Source organism: Diospyros lotus, chromosome 9 (genome assembly GCF_014633365.1).
Source record: "Diospyros lotus cultivar Yz01 chromosome 9, ASM1463336v1, whole genome shotgun sequence".
NCBI lineage: Eukaryota > Viridiplantae > Streptophyta > Magnoliopsida > Ericales > Ebenaceae > Diospyros > Diospyros lotus.
Window position 1 is genome coordinate 36,532,732 of NC_068346.1, and position 19,225 is coordinate 36,551,956.

The 19,225-nt window shown below is 36.4% G+C and overlaps 2 protein-coding genes across 7 annotated transcripts; one reads left to right on the plus strand and one right to left on the minus strand.

Annotated features, from left to right (window-relative positions):
- The first annotated feature begins 937 nt into the window (after positions 1-937).
- On the plus strand, positions 938-7,123 carry LOC127809906 (serine hydroxymethyltransferase 6-like). Of its 5 annotated transcripts, none has more exons than XR_008025302.1 (3): positions 938-1,492; positions 4,870-5,128; positions 6,686-7,123. XR_008025302.1 is itself a non-coding variant. In XM_052349079.1 (2 exons), exons 1-2 carry the CDS (start codon positions 1,211-1,213, stop codon positions 6,821-6,823), a joined length of 420 nt encoding a protein of 139 aa, XP_052205039.1. In that variant the 5' UTR covers positions 938-1,210; the 3' UTR covers positions 6,824-7,123. The 5 variants fall into 5 exon arrangements, 2 of the variants coding, with proteins under 2 accessions (XP_052205039.1, XP_052205040.1); XR_008025301.1 differs by having other exon boundaries at positions 4,973-5,128; XR_008025303.1 differs by having other exon boundaries at positions 4,973-5,128; positions 6,709-7,123.
- A 3,920-nt stretch (positions 7,124-11,043) lies between these two features.
- LOC127809905 (uncharacterized) lies at positions 11,044-12,829 on the minus strand. Of its 2 annotated transcripts, XR_008025300.1 has the most exons (3): positions 12,322-12,829; positions 11,509-12,182; positions 11,044-11,410 (listed from the first exon to the last, which is right to left on the minus strand). XR_008025300.1 is itself a non-coding variant. In XM_052349078.1 (2 exons), the coding sequence occupies exons 1-2, from the start codon at positions 12,691-12,693 to the stop codon at positions 11,583-11,585; spliced, it is 972 nt and encodes a 323-aa protein (XP_052205038.1). In that variant the 5' UTR covers positions 12,694-12,829; the 3' UTR covers positions 11,044-11,582. The 2 variants fall into 2 exon arrangements, 1 of the variants encoding a protein (XP_052205038.1); XM_052349078.1 differs by having other exon boundaries at positions 11,044-12,182.
- Positions 12,830-19,225: the final 6,396 nt, after the last annotated feature.

Genomic DNA, 19,225 nt, shown 5'->3' on the forward strand with positions numbered 1-19,225 from the left:
AAACTAGATCGATAAATGTTGAGATTAGATTGGGTTATAATATATATGTTTTTTTATATTTTTAATTTTGAAATATAAAATATATATATATCATCCAAACAAAAATTCTTACAAAAAATTTAAATAAGAATTAACATTCACTGATCAACTTAATGCAAAAATCTAAAGTTAACTAACATTTAACTCTATAAAATGAATTAAACAATCACTAAATTTAATATTAGTTTAATATCAAATTTCAAAAAGTAATAACAAAATATAACATTTAATATTTTTTAATACTTTTAAAATATAACATTTAATTTAATAACATTAGTTTAATCAATTTTTATTCTTGAATCGATCTCAAATTTAAGACCAATTAGCGCTTTTGACCTGACCAAAGATAAGACCAACTAATTTGGACTAAAAGCTGAAAACATTTCAAGAAAAAATGTTTTTATCTTACTTCTTCTTTCTATTTTTATTATTTTAAAATCAAATAATAATTACTCTTTATTCTTTTTACTTATATATATAATATATTTTATTTTTATATTCTACTTTTTTTACAAAAACCAAATTTATTTTTTTTTACTAATTTGTTTTGCATTCCCGACCCCTCAAATTCATCCGATGTCCTCAAAGCCCTTTTTCTCTAAAAAAGTGTTTGGCTTAGTAATTTGATTGTTTATAATTTATTAATAAAGCTTAAACGTTGTATAATTTATTTAGTTACATGTTTGTTAAAAATTTTATTTATATTATTTAATAACATATTTATTTTAATATTTTTGATAAATTTTAATAATTTATTAATTTTTTTTAAATTAAATACATAATTATATAAATAATAATTTAAAATATATTTATCTAAATAAATTATCAATTTAATCTTTAACCAATTTTAAAGTTTTACATAACTTTTAAATGCAAAGGCTTAAAAAAGGGTAAGCCAAACACCCTCTAAAGCATATTTATGCGGGATGAGTTTTGGAGCTTAGGGTTTGCAGAACCAATGGAAGCTTCGGCAACTACTACAGGGTCGCCCTCAAGACGATCCATTCTCCGATACTTCTACTGCGACTGCCTCAGGCGCTCTTGCCGCTGTTTCTGTTGCTGCTATTTCTGATCTCCTGCTTCCGATTAAATCAGGTATAGGCCTTGGTTTCGTACGGGTTTGATCCACTCCCAGTTCATTCTCTCTCACAGGGACTTCCGGCGGCTGTTGATGGAACAGAATTCGAAGCATCACCAGGACGCCCGCGAGAGCGGTGTTGAGGAGTTTGGAATTCTCGGGAAGTCTACGTGCGTGAACAGGCGTAGCGACGGCGAGTACTCGTCAGCGGCTTCTTCACCCTCGGAACGGGTTGTGGTCGAGCCGAAGTGCCTCGATGCCCAGTGGAGCGCGATTAGGGCTTGGGGGAATCAACCACTTTGTGTGACGGACACTGATGCTTGCGGGATCATGGGAAAGGAGAAGCAGAGGCAATTCAAAGTGATTGAATTGATGGTAATGAGTACATAGACGAGATTGAAACACTGTATTGTGACCGTTCCTTGGCCGCTTTTAGGCTAGATGTGGAAAGTTTCGGGGGGGTAAATCTATCTGTTTGTGGATTACCTTTAGTATAGTTTGTGCTATCTCACGGTTATGAGTGTGTGGTGTGGTTTTGTTACTATATGTGGACTATTGAGGATCATATGTAGTTATGTGAAATTTGTAGATAAGCTGCATGTCTTTGGGATAATTTTTCTTTCATGGTATTTGCTTATTTTCTGTTAAGATGGATTAAGTACAGCTGTTATGTGGAATTTAGTTGGATAAATTTGTCATAGTTCTGTCCTGTTGAAGGGAGGAGTCTTCTTATTTTGATTTATTTTAGTAAATATTTTTCAAAAGGAACACATTTGACTAATTTTTGTTAATCATAAAATTTTGGCTTCTTTATTTTAATAGTTAGCTATGCATGCATGTGGTGTATCACAATATTCTGTTTTTTTAAACATTTTTGTGTTGATTAAATACATTTGTTGCAGAGAACTTCTTTATGACCCCTAGCATGAAATTTATTGGGTACCCTTTGCCCAGTGGGGATAGGGATGGGATCATGGGAGGTTAACAAACTACCCATAGGGGACGGGGGCAGGGATCTGTCCCCTAGACAAAACCGCCCCATTGCCATCCTAGGACTATGCCCTTCTGATTACTATGACATTACTACTGCAACAACTCATAAAGTCTTCGAGGTCACAGGGGAGATATTATTTTTTTTTTTATAGAAAAGGAATGAAGGAAATCTTTGTCACATGCCAAGGTAGCTATTGTAATTTTGTCTTTTATTTTCTGTTATGGATATTTGTTCAGTAGCTAGAGGCAGCTATAATTTTGTGTACTACACATGGGTGCATGTGCTTGGCTGTGAGGGTATATATTAAGCCACAGCTGTAGGATGGAGGCAGGTTGAGAAATGAATTAAATATTCTGTGTTATTTCTCTTACTTTCTGTTAGTTATCTCTCTTACTTTCTGTTATCTTCTCTCCCTTTCTCTCGAATATTCTTCATTCTTCTTCTTGCTGTATCTCTCCCTTTCATCTAATCTCTCTCTCCAAATTCTTCTATTAATCTTCTATTAATCTTCCCAATTCCTTTTACATACCCTAGCTCAACCCTAGGGTGTGACATTTGGTATCAGAGCTGGCTTTTTGGCCACTTGTACGCCACTGAGAGCTGGCCACCCTGATTGGAAAGAGATTTCGACCCATACAGGTGAGGCGATTCTAATCAAGGCAACTAGAAGGTTTGATGATGGCAAAGGGGACGAGGATGAAGCAGTTTGAGACATGCTTGGACGCTCTGGAGTAGGGGATCCAACAACACCAAGAACAACTCGATGATAAAATGGACATGATGGACGTTGGCCTTTGGCAAACCTAGGAGGAGTTGGATTGAACTAGAGCAGAGGGTGCGACCACATTGGAGGAAGTCGCCAACCTTCGAGGGGACATCCGAAGCCTTCGGGGAGAAGTCATTGGAATCGGACAACAGTTGAGCACCGTGTTGAGCTTGTTCTCACGATTGCCAAATGCTGGCCTTTTGGTGGACTTTTCTCCATGACCGATAACAACCCCAATCTTGACTAGAGTGAGGGACAAGCCCTAGGTCACCAACCTAATGGGCCTGGAGGAGTGGCTAGAGAATTATCAATGAGGACTCCCTGCAACCTCGAACCATACCCCGATGCTGAAGTTAGAAATTTTGGCATTTGAAGGGAGCAAGCTGTGCTGGTGGGTTCGACGTTGTGAGCGATTCTTCCATCACTACTAAGTGGAAGAAGGCCAGGAGATGAATCTGGTTGTTGCTTACTTGAATGACGTAGCGGACTCGTCGTTCCAAGACTGGAGTGGCAGGAGGACTGTTCTGATTTGGGAAGAGTTCCTAGCAGATTTCTCTGTCTGCCTTGGGGAGAGAACCATGACTGACGTAGAGGAGGAATTTAACAAGCTAAGGTAGGTTGGGTCAATAGAAGAGTATCAAACTAGGTTTGAGGAGCTTAAATCATTAGTGGTCATATTTTATCCGACCTTGAATGAGGCATATTTTGTGTCTAGTTTCGTAAGTGGGTTGAATGACGAATTAAGACCAATTGTGAAGATGATGTAGCCGGTAATAGTGCAACAGATAGTGGAGAAGGCGAGAATGTAAGAGCTTCCATTGGAGGCTATTTTTAAAAAACACGGAACTGTAACAGAAGGTTATCCTTGGAGTAGTTAGGAGGTGGGAGAAAATGCTTGGATGACAGACTTAGATCGGACTTGGGGAAAAGAGCAACCTAATGTAGCCAAACCTCCCTATTATGGAGTCAAGGAGAAGAATCAGATTATGCTTTAAATGCGGGGAAAAATTCAATCCGAGCCACCAATGTAGAAGACAGTTGCTGCATATGGAAGGTTTAGAGGAAGACAATGAAGTAGGAGAGCCATCTGGAGTTGGATAAATGAACAATGGATCGACGGTAATAAGTTTCTTGGGGATAAGAAACATTTCAAGGGGGAAAATTTGTCACATGCCAAGGGTAACTATTGTAATTTTGTCTTTTATTTTCTGTTATGGATATTTCTCCAGTAGCTAGAGGCAGTTATAATTTTGTGTACTGCACATGGGTGCATGTGCGTGGCTGTGAGGGTATATATTAAACCACAGCTATAGGATGGAGGTAGGTTGAGAAATAAATTGAATATTCATCATCCTTCTGTTATGGTCCACTGTAAAGTATGAGACTTGTCCTACATTGGAAGTTTAGGCTCTTGGTGTGCGGTTTATAACCTTTTGGGCACTTTCCCCTTAGCAACTAGTTTTTGAGAGTGAGTTCTACCCGAGGTTTGTAACAATGGTATTAGAGCTGGTCCCATGGCTCCCAGTGCAAGCGAGCGGAGACGGAGGTGACGCCGGCATTGCAGTGTTCGCCTGGGACTAACAGTGGCTAGTGCACAGCTTGCCGTCGTGGGCGTCGAGCTGCGGAACGTGGTGGTATGTTATGGTCCACTGTAAGGTATGAGACTTGTTCCACATTGGAAGTTCAGGCTTCTGGTGTGGGGTTTATAACCTCTTGGTCATTCTTCCCTTAACAACTAGTTTTTGATGGTGAGTTCTACCCGAAGATTGTAACACCTTCTTCTTGTTGTATCTCTCCCTCCAATCTGATCTCTCCTTTCAAATTCTTCTCTTCACCTTCCCATTTCCTTTTCCATACCTAGCTCAACCCTAGGGTGTGACAATCTTTTAAGTCAAGGTGATGGTAGTGACAAATATGATTTAGGGAGAAACTTGACTGTTTTTCCAGCCATGCAAGGAGGCCGAGGTCCTCATAATAATAATGATATTGCAGATTTTGCTATATAGCCTTGAAACAAGTGCTACAACTGAGTACAAGCCTATATGCAACAGATGAAGAAAAATTCACAGGCTCTAGAATCTGCTTTATATTGCAGACTAGTAACAGGAGGCACTGACAACCATTATGGCCTATAGGCAACAGATGATGACAAATTCTCAGGCTCTAGAATCTGCCTTATATTGCAGACTGGTAACAGGAGGCACTGACAACCATTTGTTACTTTGGGATTGGTGGAATCTTGGACTAACAGGTATTTTGTGTTCTCCTTCATCTTCATCTTTGCTATTTGCTGCTTGGAATAGTTAGTTTGCATGATTTAGATATCATGATCCAACTATAACTCACTGGATAAGTCAAACTATCTGAATGACCAGTGGTCTTGAAGCGATTCATGTAATTTAAAAAATAAGTTACTTGCGGAGGCATTGTTTGGTGCAATAAAATGTTGATATCAAGTCCGTCTCTCACCTGGTTGCTGTTGCTTGAAAAGAAGTTCATTAGTGGAAAGGAAACCATTATGTTTAGGAGCTCTTTTGATAACTCAAACAATGCTTATAATTGCCAATTTCTCACACTCCTCACCTGAAATCAAACCAAAACAACCGAAATAAAAGACTGAAATTAAAAGAACAGAATTAAAGGAATGAAAACCAGAGAAAGAAACAACCAAACCACAAGAAGAGACAAGCGATGTATCCTGGTTTGGATTGCAATGGTTGCAACCCTACATCCAGCGTCCAAACACCCACCAAGAGTAGCCTTCTTTATTACCAAGAATGATCAGTACAACATCATGAGTAATTTCTCCTATTCCTGAGTATATCCAACACTCATTCCCCAAGATTACAAAACTATCTTGCTACTAGCCTTTCTCTCAGAATGAATATCCACTCGTTACAATAGAATGAGAAAATCACACTTACCTGGCTACCCCTTTCTCTCTATTTATAGAATAGGGCAAACATTCCAATGAAGATTTTAGATAATTACAGTTTAACCCCATAACTTTTGCTAATTTCACATGGGATGCAATTTCCTATCTAAATCACTTATGTGCACTGCCTTCACCGATCTTCTAAAACTGATTTTATCCTATTCTCAGAGACAACAACATAACAGAAACTAAAATCAAAAGTGTGCCAAAGGAGATGAGTGAATTCAGAAAGTTTGACATGATCCACGGTAGTAAAAAAAGAAAAAGAAAGAAGAAAGAAAAGGAAAAGGCACCTTTACTTTTATGTATCTCATTTGTACTTCTTTTAAGAAAATGTAGACATCTATTTGACTCATCAAACTTTGCGATGAACTCTACCCTACCAAGTATATTAAATTTAAAATCTGCTAAAAATTTTCATGGACCAGCTTTTTGATGATTCTATACATGGAATGTTCTAATTTTAAGATTGATTTCCTTGTTCACGTTAACTATGACCCAACGACAATGTTCAGGGAATGGGTGTTTCATTTATACTGGTTTGTTTGTAGACCATTTGACATGCATCCATCGTTGCACACAACAATTTCTTTATAAAAAAGGAAACACTCTCCATTTTGTGCCGTAGGTCCTTGAGGTACTTGATATGCTTAGATACACTTGCTTGAGTTGTATGTGCATGCTTTCATTTGTGTGAGGAACTATACCTGCAATGTATATACTGTGGAGGAACATTTATTTCATTAGTTTCATATCTATGCACGCTAGCAAACTTATGTGAAGTTAATGCCGAGTTTTGGCTTAAGCAAGACTTCTAAATTTCTGCATCATTTTGTTGTTTAACTTTACGAGATGTTTGTGCTTCTGTTACAGCTTTTCATTGTGATGCCCATTAGGTACTCTTGCAGTACCATTAAAAGGTGGTTGAGAGGCAGCTGCACAGGTTACAAGTACAGTCCAGTTGGAACATGGGAAGTTGCAGGAAGCTTTCCTGAAGGGTCTTCAGAATAAAAAAGTTATTGTTGGACTTCGGAAAAGAGTGAGGATTTTGTGAGCCAATTAGCTATGCGGGGGGTTTGTTGTGTAAAAAATTTGGACATGTAATGTAATGCATGTGGTGTCTTCATGCTCCTCGGGTCTGACATCTTCTGCCAACCACAAGTGCTGGCAAATTTTGGTTTCTTTTATTTGCACTTCATTTGGCTTTGGTAGGATGTGTGCAATACTCAAACTACACTTGCATCCAAGTGGTGAGAATTTGCAAGCATACTGTAATGTCATTATGCACTGCTTGCTGCTGGTTCACTAAAATGGTGTTCTGCTTTTTGAATTGGGGGGTAATTACCTATAATAATGAATGTGGAAAAAAAAAAAAAATTGTTAGCATCTCCATGATTTTTGGAGGGTTTAACTAGTAAATATATGCGCATGAGAAGTCTGAATGTTCTGGGTCTTTCCTGAATTTCTGATTCTTGCAAAAGTGTTTGATGGTATACAAAAGAAGCATTATTTGTTCTGTTACTTATCTTCTGGGTTTTGTGATCCTGCTAATTTTCTTGAATTATCATGAACTGAAATGGTGGTTATCTTCTATAGCTAGTTTCATATGGTGATTTGCTTGGTGGCCTCCAACCAAAAATGGTATTTGTCGGTACTGTAGAATGCTTATGTACTATACTTAAACGCAGGCTTCTCTTTGTTTGTTTTCTGATGCCTTTGGTGTTATCAATTTTATTAGCAATTTGCAAGTTTCATCCTGCTCATCCTTCACTCTTGGGAAGCACGTTTGTTTTGGATACAACATGCAAATTCTATGGTATAAAATAGATTGTATATGCCTTTTATTTTTGTCAGATGTAACCGGTCTCTGTTTATTTTGGTAGTCGGATGAAAGGAAACCGCACCCGTGGCTTGGAGTGGGTGTTATCGGTGAAATGAATCTCGTGTACTTGTTTTCTGTAAAACAGTTTGCTGTGGGGGTGGGAGGGTATCATTAGTAAATGTGATTGTTGATATTTGATGGTCTCTCTGAGGTTAGTAACTCAGTAGTCCATTGATAGTGTTGTGTTATCGCAATTAAACAGCATCAACACTAACATGAGACTTGTTATATTGACTCATAATTGGGGAGTCTGAGTCTGGGTCTGGGTCTGGAAGGGTAATCATTTCTGACGGTGGGATCTTTTTCATTATCAAAGGATGGAACATCTCACTTCATCTCTTTTTCTTTTACATGTCAAGTAAGACTCCTTTTTCTCTCTAAGTGGAATCTAACAGCAAGTGTCGTGTTGTCACAGTTAAAACAATATCAACGTGTGTCTTGTTATATCAGCGCATCTAATTGAGGAGGATATGCCAAGGAGGGTAGTCATTGTAACAAAGCTATATGGCCAGTTGAGGTAGCTTAAATTTGTTATGATTGCCAAGTGGAACCTATCTCTCTCTTTCTTTTACTTATCAAGTAAAACTCCTTTTTCTTTTTTGCATATTAAGTAGAAACTAATGGTAAAGGTGATTGAAATCAAGTTACAAGAGGCTTCTCTTGTAACAACTAGTTGGATCCTGGAGTATTGCTCCTTGATTGGTTCTTAAATGACATTTTTAGAGTACTTATTGTTTCTTTTTTTTTTTTCTTCATTTTGGTTCTTTACTTGAATATATGAGATTTTTCTTCATTATTTCTAGTGAATTTGGTGTTACATAAACACGCATATATTCTGTGTATGAGTGAAGGAATCATGTTTGATACTCTTGTCTTGTATTTTGCGAGTCATAAGATTTCACTTAATGTAACTGATTTCAATTAATAGAATAAAGGCTCTATTCATTACTGTTTTACTTTTGTATTTTTGGATAAAACTCTCAATGCCAGTCATTGGTTCCCCTGACCAGACAGATCAAATGGTAGAGACCAGAGAAAGATTTGGCAATTTTTTCTACTTGATTGTTGTCTTCTCATGGAATGCAGTGATTGGTTGCAAGGATGGCAGTTGGCCAGGTCTGAAACTCATCAAGTATTGTTTTGGACAATTATGCTATGTTAATCATCTCCATCTTGGAGGCTACAAGTAGAGCCTAGATAGAACTAGACTCCCAGTATTTTTAGTTGGCACTATCTTTTTGGAACTTGAGCTTTTATTCTCTCAATTCCTTTTGTTATTTGTGTTTATTTGATGATGACTAACAGGTAATTCATTATCTTCTGGGGTCATCAATGGCATATCTGTTATGATTGGCTGTTATGGATGTTTTGGTTGTTTTTGGTATCATGTCAAATCTTGTAAATTACAGCCCATTGGTACTATCTGTTGGGTTCTTAAGTCGGTTGTTTATTATGGTTGCTGTTCCATTGAATTTGGAGTTAAACTGCTCTTAAACTGGAATGGCACATCGAAGTAATCTTTTCTTTCATGGTGACTGAATTGTGTTAGGATCTAACAATGTGCGTCTAAACACATCATAAGAACAAACAAATCAGTCTGGTAACTAGATATCAACATTGATTGGTGAAAGGTCAAGACTGGTCATCTGAATCTCACTACTTAATTTAGTAGTGGTAAATATGACCTTATAGTGTCGGTGGGTGGTCTTAAATTTGAATTGTAGACATTATTTGAACAAGTTCAGCACTATGGTTAGGGTAAACTAAGATTTACGACCTTTTTGAGTGATTTGTGTTGGGTGTTTACTAATTTTCAGGGAATTTAGTCACTAGAAATGGGTTTAAAAGGGCTTTTCCTTGATTCTTCCTGATAAAAGAATAGACACCTGTTTTCCATTGTAGAAAGGGTGGAAAAAATAAAAATAATAAAATAGAAAGGGAACAAAGAGTAATGTCAGGACTGATCTTTATAATCATTTAAAGGACTTTGGCAAGCTCTTAATGTTATAGGAAACAACAATGTAACAACAGGGCGCCATTACTTTAATTCAGAAACGCAATTAGCTTCAGACAAATGGTTCCAAAGAGAGGAGAAGAAACTGCTCCCTGTAGTATTTTAAAAGGCAATTAATTTTTTTTTTAGTGGAGATAGAAATATTTTATTTGGTAGGGATTGATTGTGTGTTTTTTTGGAAGAATATAAATTTACGATCGTATCTAATTTATTCAAAAATTAAATTAGGGAGAAAGCTAATCTTTTTCTTTTGGAACTAGCTTGTAAAGTTGAGCCACCTAAATTATATATATATATATATAAATAACAAGCCAGCAACCTTCTCTCTCTTTCTCTCTCGTTTTTCTCATATTGTCCTACGTCTTACTTTTCCATCATTGTTCCACAACTGGAATGATTAGTGATTTACTATCACAACTTGAAAGAATCCTGATGTGAAAGTGCACAAGATTTATATGGCTGGAAAATGCAATCCCACCAATAAAGTTGATTTGCAAATCACTTTTTCTTCTTCTTTTACCTTGGAGGGCACAACTGTACAAGAAAAAATCAGAGAAAAAAAAACTGACAATCCTCCATTTAATTGAGCAGATTGCAAACTTCAAATTGGAAAACACTTGTTAGGCCTAGCTTTACAAGCAGGTTACTTGACTTTTGAATCACTGCCCAAGTATAAGCTGGGTAAGTTAGACAAAAAGTTAACTGATGGCCCACAACCAAATTGAAAGGTTCCTTTAATTTTTACCTATTCATTTGAAAGCTCTGATCACTGTCTCATATTGCTTTCAGATTGTCAGCGGGGCAGGGAGCATCATTTCCTTTATTTTGGTATGATCATTTTCTCTTTACTTGAAATGAGAGGCATCCTTTGTTTCCGTAGGAAAATGAAAGCTTTTTCTTGGAAGCTATTGTTATATACGCTTGCTGCTTTTGTCTTACCCTTGTATGGAAATGTTACTTTTCTACAAAGATGAGATTGTATATTTTTTTATTGTTCTCTAGTTTCCTTTTCTGGGTTTCTTGAATTTTGTTGCCTGTGGAGCTTCCATTTCTTTGTCATATTTTTTGGGGTAAGCTTTTCAAGAACTGGACCAACCACAGTTTCACTCAACCATAAGAAATTGCAAAAGTAACACGAAGTAGATGGAGGGAAATTGGCCTAGCCTTTTTGGAGTTCTGCAATGATAAAATGGTCCTTATCATTGCAATGTTTATGCTCTTGATCATTTGCTAAGCTTGTGTTCAGTTCAGGAATCTTCCATCCAAACTGTCAGCTGATCAATGGACAAGAAAATTAAATGATCAGATAGCTCACACACATACGTCTCTCTGCACATTTTGTCAATGTTACGACGCTCCATGTCAATATTAACATAACTCTCATTAAAATCTCAAACATGTTTCACACATAAACATTCAGCTTGTAGTTCTGACCTGCGGTCTGCCGGGTAAAACAAGAAGAATGAATTTGTTTTTCCATGTCCACATAATGGAGAATCTGTCTATTGGGTGGGGAAGTTTCGCTTTCTATTGAAGCTATTACATATTCTTCTTGTTTCGTCTCTTTAGATAACAAATCATTTCTTGCTTTCACCTGAAGGAAAGAATATGGCATTGTCTTCCCTTCAGAACTTTCCTTGTTGGGATTCCCACGTTTCTCCTCATGGATTCAAATCCAAATTAATTTGAGCTGCAAAACAAACTAGCTCCAAGAGGAAGAAGAAGATGTAAGCACATGAAACTAGTGATTAGAAAAGCTGAAAACCTAAAACTGACTCCTGTCAACTGATGATTTCTTACACTATTCTCTCTCTGCTATATATGGCTGCACAAAGTTTGCACTTTGCAAATATACTCTCTCTAGATCCCTCTATCTATCTGTGAGTGCACATATCCAAAACCTTCTTCCTCCCTTCTACTATTTCATCAAAGAAGTCATCAAGCTCCATGATTATATTCTCAGCCCCACTCTTCAACTCCCCAAAACAACTCTTCAATCTCTCAACTTTGCCACGGATATCGCCTTCTGTTCCATACCCCACAATTCTCTCCAACCCCTCCCTCAGCTCGTCCATGGCGATTCGTGCTCCTCTGAATTCGTTGAGGAGAATTCCTGCTGCCTGCCCATCCATCTGGGTTATCTCATCCACCACCCTTTTGTGCAATCTTGCTGTTGAGACCATAAAAGCTGAGCCAAACACCATGTTTCCTTCGTGCCCTCCTTGGAAAAAACTTGTTTGAGGCCAGAAATAGACGAGACCATTGAATAAGATCATAAGAAGAAATGAGGTTATGTTCCTCATTGCATAGAGTACACCTCTGAAACCATTGAAGGCATTGAACCTGGATTCTATTGGTACACTCTGATATTCAAAACTCAGAGACAATGGTTGAATTCTTGTCTCTATTAAGTTTCTATTCTCCTCTTCCAATCCAACCACTTCCCTTTGGCAGCCATTGATCAACCGAATAACCTGTACTGATCAAAATGGTTAGAGTAGCGATGGAAAACCAACACATCAATATAGTTTCTATACGGTGAAAAGCCATAAATTCACCTAGTTGTGCAAAGATTGAATTAAGGTAACTTGAAATTAACGAATGATTTTATACCTGGTGAGAAAGTTGTGGGGTTATAATCGGATGATCATCGATGGAGGAAGCTATATTGGTGCCAGAAGAGTAAAAATTTTCCATGTTTGACATGCCAGCTTTGAGTACATGGCAGGCTTCCCAAAGCCTGGAGCTCTCATCCATGTACTCATCAAGCCATTTCTCTCCAACTGGCAAGCGGAGCTTTTGGACTAAAATGGTTAACTGGGAATGGAAAGACCTGAGAGATGAGAGAACAGCTTGAAGGAAATGGATTGACATGAAGTTATAAGAAGGAAATGAGGAGTCAAGCTCATCAAGGCCTTGGGTGAGGAAGCTATAGAAGCCATTGACAGAAGAGGTGGTGCTGGAGGTGGATGAAGAATGATTCATGATGGGAAGTAGAAAGAGATGGGTATGGGTTAAAAGAAAAAGGTGATAGAGATTGACAGATATTTAAATTGAAAGATGTGGAAGAGGCGGAGGAAGAAAGGAAGTAAATAAGTAGTGAGTATGGCTGAAGAGCTCAGGTTCCTATATCATGGAAAGGACTGATTGTTGGGTGCAATTATGGGTGTTTCCTATAGAGTGGAGGGGATGATTGGGAATCTGCCATTTCATTGTTTAATGGGCAGACTTGTAGAGAAAGTAAAATATTGAAAAAAAAAAAGTGCCTAGAGAGAGAGAGAGAGAGAGAAGTGTATTTTAGTCCAGGATCAAGCCGAAAGCAAGAAATAAACTTAGCAAAAAACTTGATGAGATTTATATAATTTTTTTTTATTTATGGCATCATGTCTATATTTGTGTATGTGTGTGTTGATTAGGAAGGAACTCTTCAATGTTTGCAACTCTTCATTTCATGGTGCTAGATTATGTTTCTTGGGGCAGTAAAAGTTTGAATATTTAGATTGAGATTCTTCTTATCATTCTTCCATTTTGATTTGGTTCCCTTTGGAATTGAGTGCTCTTTGGCTTCTTCACCTTTTCTCTTCTTTATCCATTTCTTATTATCTTTCTCTCCATCCTCTTTGAATACCATTCCTAGAGATATATGTATTTTATTTTGCTCTGCTTATCTAAAGAGAAATTAATAATGAGGTGGGTTCTTGGGGTTGAGATTATATACACACACATATATATGCATCTCTTTAAATGCAGATTCCCCTATTTTACATTCTTTTATTGAATCCCAGTCATTTTGTTTTGAGGGAGTAGGCCCCCTTCTACTTTTGAATATTAATTTAACCTTCTCTTTGGCGGAACGGAATATATCCATTTTGACCATCTAAAGTCTGACTGAACCAAGCAGGAATTAGATGTGATACAGAGGCTGGTTATCAAGCAAAATGAACCTAAAAGTGAGATGTCAGTGCTTAAAATATAGGGCAACAGTAACCTTTAGAGTTTTCTTCTTCTTCATCTTACCAATTGTCTATATTAGTTACCTCCTCTTAGTTATTCAACTTTTACTAATGAGATGAAAGTGCTTCAAATGAAGGACAACCGTTATCTTTAGAGTGCTATTCTTTTTAGTTTTTTTTTTTTAATAATTAATTGTTTATATTAGATTTTCACACACTTATAAATAGAGTAGGCCTAGCCCTTTCTTCACCCATTAAATTAGGCTCAACAAGACCAAGTATACACCATCTCTTATTGCACTAAGGTGTCATTCATGAGACTAACTGGCAGTGCCCCCTATTTGGGTCCAATGATAGTATCATTAGTTATTGTCCCTTTAAATCTGAGATAACATTGTGGGGAGTGGCCAATAAACCCCACAAGGGCAGAAGACTGCTCAGTGGGGACTTCGATTTGAGACCTTTTTCTTAGTATGCTGACTCTCATGCCACTTGGATACTACCATGATAATAATTGTCTATATTTTGATCACACTATAATTATTCAAATTCTCTATTATTGCTTCTCTAGCTTGTGTGTTAGTCCCTGTGTGGCTAATCATCCTCTCCTCTCGAATCAGTTAATGAACATCACCTTGATAAGCTATTGCCTTACCAACTAAGCTGATGGGACGCGATCTCTCCTTATAAAAAAAAAGCTTATAAAGTTTTTAGGACTAACTAGTTACAATTCCAAAGATTGTTCTTCAATCTCATAGTTAGACAAGACTAAGTGAATTCATTTGATGAATTTATTGTAAAAACTAATTGTTTTAGAATATTTATTTAAAGCATCCTAATTTTAGAAAAATAACAAAAAGATTATCTCGATTATTTTAAAAGTCATTGCTATATGAAATTAAGAACTATATGAAGTTGGGTGATTTTTAAGTCTCCATAATTGTGGGTTTAAAAAGAAAAACAAAGGAACTAAAAGGACAGACATTACAACAAATTAATCAGACGTTTTAGTGCATAAGCATTGTAATTGTAGACACATGTTTTTTCATAGAAGTCTTCTTCTTCAATGATCACTAGAATCTTAAACACTCTGAAGGGTTGTAATAAGCTTCTTAGTGCGCACAGTTGCAGTGCGAAAGGGCTACGATAGGCTTGGACACAAATGGCAACTGAATAGGATGTTTAAGAAGAGGTCCAACTTCATACCAAAGGAGGCACAGAAAAGTTTTAGTGCACATAAATATTTTAAACCTCAAAACTCAACAGTGGGGGCTTTAGGCTCCACATGATCTCCCTGATAACGATGGAGATGGAATGCTCCATAAATAAAGTAAATGCTTCACATGCATCATCCTCCAAAGGAAGCACATACCAGTTTATTCTTTCACATCATTAGAGGGATCATGGGAGGGAAGGGGTATATTATATGAACCAACCTTCCTTCATATAACTAGTGAATGCTCTGCAAATTGGAGGAAAGCTGCTGTCAATCAAATCCAATCTTATGAGGTTCATTAGACGCCCAAAATGAATTACATTTCTGGGTGCCAACCAATGTGGGATTTGATGGAATGTGTGTGTGTGTATACATACATACATACATACATTACATACATACATACATATGTATGTATGTATGTATGTAATGTATGTATGTATGTATAAGCCATCCATCAACCAAGTTGGTGAATTGTTGTTGCAGCATCATATTTCCTCTTACATTCCGAAAAGTTGAGACATTGAGATCTCAGTAGGTTTCCCCTTTGTCTGTAGTTTGTGAACATGCCACTAAAATTCCTGTCAGTTGATGGCAATATGTAGTAGATGGCCTGCCATTTCATTCGAGGGCTCAAATTCTCTTGTTGCTTGATGAAGGAAAAGAAATGAGAAAGGCTTGTCTTGGCTTGTTCCTAATCTTAAAGTGCACATGCTTTGATACCCATAAATTGCTCTGTTAGGTCATGCAATCCTCAACTCCCCCCTTTTTCTTTTTCTTTTGTGTTTGTTTTTCTACAAATTCAACATGGTCATACCTAACCCTCACTAAGAATTCTCATTAACAGCTGGTCTTGATGCCGAATAAAAGAGAAAAGTTGCATTAGGTAACTACCAATTAGGTGAATTCTAGACAAATAAAAAGGGTCAAGGCATGAATGCACTTGTGTTCTATACTAAAATATATTGTGTTATCCTAAATTTTTAAAATGTTCCATTAGACATCCTGTATTTTAAAAAAATAAAATTATTAAACACCTCAAAAAAGTAAGTAAAAATATACGCTAGTGAACACGTGAAGTATGACTATTGGGTCGGGTGAAGATATAAATGCATTCTTATACTTTATCAAAAAAGTCCTGTGGCATCTTAAACTTTTAAAAAGTTTCATCAGACACCTATATTTTAAAAAATGACTATTAAACACCTTTTAATTTGTTATTAAATTAAATACATCCCTGTACTTTATCAAAACGTCCCATTAGACACCTATACTTAAAAAAAATAAAACTATTATAGACTTTTATATGCACCCTTATATTTTACCAAAAAAAAGTCCCGTGGCACCCTAAACTTTCAAAACGTCTCATTAAACACCTTTATTCTAAAAAATAGAATTATTAAACACCTTTTAATTTGTTATTAAATAATTAAATTTGTAATTAAAAAATAAAAAACTAATGTTACATTTAGTTTTAGATTTTTTTTTCAATGCTAATTTTATAATTAAAGATGTATTAACATTTTATGTTTTAAAAAGTAATAGCATTTATTTTCACAAAATTTAAAAAAGATATTTTTCTAGTTTACTAGACTCTATGGATGCCACATTTTATTACTTATGCCATGTCACTACACTTGCATTTGACACTTTCAAACTATCATTAATTAGTATCTAATGAGTGTTCAATATATATTGGGTATACTAATAACAAGCCAAATGGTTCATTACATTTAAGTTGATCATTCTCATCAAAATTGATGAAAGACAACCTCCTATAAGAGGGAAATTAAAAATTCAAAATAAGGCTCATAGATCATTGTATTTAACAATCCAAAAGCATGCTCATGTAAGAGGAAATTATACAAGCAAAAACAATATATATTGTTGCAAGCTAACTCTTTCAATTTGAGATCTTCATTGTGCCAGATTGATGTTGCCTTTTGATGTCTGAATGGTGGAACTAGTTTGATTGTCATGTGGTGTGGTGGTGTACCTCATCCTACTCATTTGCATCTCATCTATTTGTCTTTGTAATTGTCTGGATGTAAGAGCATCTTTGCCTTGCCACTTTCGTTTTGGTGGTTTAATTAAATCCAAGGTCACCGCTTACAATAGTAGAACTCTTTATTTTGTCTGGCTTGCTAATAACCATTGGGGCTCCACTAGATGTCTACCACTATAAAAAAAATTAATTTTTTGCGATGTTTTTAAAATCACCGCAAAACATGGTATTTTGTGGCGGTTTCGAAATCGTCACAAAATATGATTTTTGCGGCGGTTTTTTTAAAATTTTGCGACGGTTTCATAAAATCGTCGCAAAATTCAGTAAAACATATTTTTTTGCGGCGGTTTCCAAAAAATCATGGCACACAAAGGATGGGCGGCCGGGGGCGGGCCCTGCTAAAATAAAATTTTTTATTAATTTTAGCGGCGGTTTTGAAATCGCCACTAAAATTAAAAAATTAATTTTTTTTATTAATTTTTGCGACGGTTTTGAAATCGCCACTAAAATTAAAAATTTATTTTTTTTAAAATTTTGAAACCGTCGCTAAATATTATAGAAACCGCCGCAAAATTTAAAATTAGCAGCGGTTATTCCAGTGGTTGCTGAAAATCGCCGCTAAATGCTCCGCGACGGCTGACTTAGCGACGGTTAAAAATTACCGCTAAATACAAAAAAAAAAACCGTCGCTAAATGTCAATTTTTTTGTAATGTACAAATAAAAAAAAAAAGAAAACTCAAAATTGTTGAGCATGAGGTTCCCTATATGAGATGAAAAAAATGAATTTAGATTTAGGAATAGAAATGACTTACTTTGAAAGTTATTCCACCAGTTCTATCATTGTAATATGCATCGAATCCCTTTGATACTCTTGGCTTCTTTGGTTGATTTGCATTGCTCTATTTCTAGTTTGCACTCCTTTTTGCAACACTTACAAATGCATATTCATTTCCAGAAGTAGCATTTCCCACCCTTATACCACTCAAATCATTCCATTCCATTGTGTCCTATTAGTGTTTCACCCATATTTTGACTATTTTGATTCTGTTAACACTAATATCGTTACTTGGGGTGTGTATGATGCGGTTTGATTGATTTTAGCATTTTCAATACACCAAACGGTATGTGCGATTTTTCTATCAAAGTCAACTGCGTGATTTGGTTTGGTCAGTGAAAATTGCATCGCAAATGCTGTGCAATTCGGTGTAGTTTCCACAGTTTGTCCAAAACTTGCCTAATATTAATCCACCCATTTTCGTGGTGCTGTTTTCTTGGTTTCATCCATTGATTCATAGGAATACATGAACCAGAGAAAGCCACCTTATCAAATCCAAAGCATGAACTAGAGAAACAGAGAAAGTTTTAGAAACGAAAATAGTCAAGAAGTTACCTCCAACCTCTCGAGATTCGCCATTGTGGAAGGCATCTCCAGTGAACCATTTACGAGAGACAACAATGCAGAGGTGGAGGGAAATGAGAAAAGTCAAAAGGGGATCTCCTTTGACATCAACAACGCTTGGACGTCTTCGACTCCTAGACAATGTTGTCAATAGCTTGGCGATTGGACCTCTTGGCAATCTTCGAGACAATGTCGTTGGTCTTGAGAGTGCGCGCGACTGGCAGGGAATGGTGGGGGAATGGTGGTTACTGAGTAAAGAGGATTGCTGGGTGTGGGTGGGTAGAGAGGACTCTTGGTGTGGTTGGGGTGGGGGCTAGGTGTAGGTGTGAGAAATGAAGGATTAGGGTATCTGGGTTAGTTTTAATGTTTCATAATTTTTTTTAATTTTTATACTAATAGAATACTATGAGGGTGGTTAGGTTTTGAACCCAATCAAGAAATCCTCAAATCGCATGGTTTGAGGATTTCTCAAACCGTGCCGAACTGCCTCCCCAAAAACTACGCGGTGCGGTTTGTTTTGGTCAATTTTTGCGCTTTGCCCATTTTTTTAAACATCCTAATCATTACAATTATATAATAAATTAAACAGTGCGCACTAATTTAAAATGTTGAAGTTAAACTATAATTGTGCTTACCTCATCATGACTATCTTGCTTTCGTTTACATCCTTTAGCCATTGTGTCATGTTAGTGTTTCACCCATATTTTGACCAACATTTTGACCATTTTGATTGTGTCAACATTAAACAACACCAATATCATTATAATTACATAATAAATTAAACAGTGTGCTAATTTTAAATGTTGAAGTTAAATTATAATTGTGCTTACCTCATCATGACTAGCTTACTTTTGTTTACATCCTCTAGCATTGTGGCCTCTATGTTTGCATATAGAACATGTCATATTAACCCATTTTCTTGAAAATTTATCAGTTTTCTTCC

Bases quoted from the DNA above. Each gene is read 5' to 3' on its own strand.
- LOC127809906 (XM_052349079.1), top strand. From the start codon at position 1,211: ATGGAACAGAATTCGAAGCATCACCAGGACGCCCGCGAGAGCGGTGTT. The intron at 1,493-6,685 runs GTAATGAGTACA...CTTCTGTTACAG, and splicing joins TCAAAGTGATTGAATTGATG to CTTTTCATTGTGATGCCCAT.
- LOC127809905 (XM_052349078.1), bottom strand. From the start codon at position 12,693: ATGAATCATTCTTCATCCACCTCCAGCACCACCTCTTCTGTCAATGGC. The intron at 12,183-12,321 runs GTATAAAATCAT...TGATCAGTACAG, and splicing joins CCCCACAACTTTCTCACCAG to GTTATTCGGTTGATCAATGG.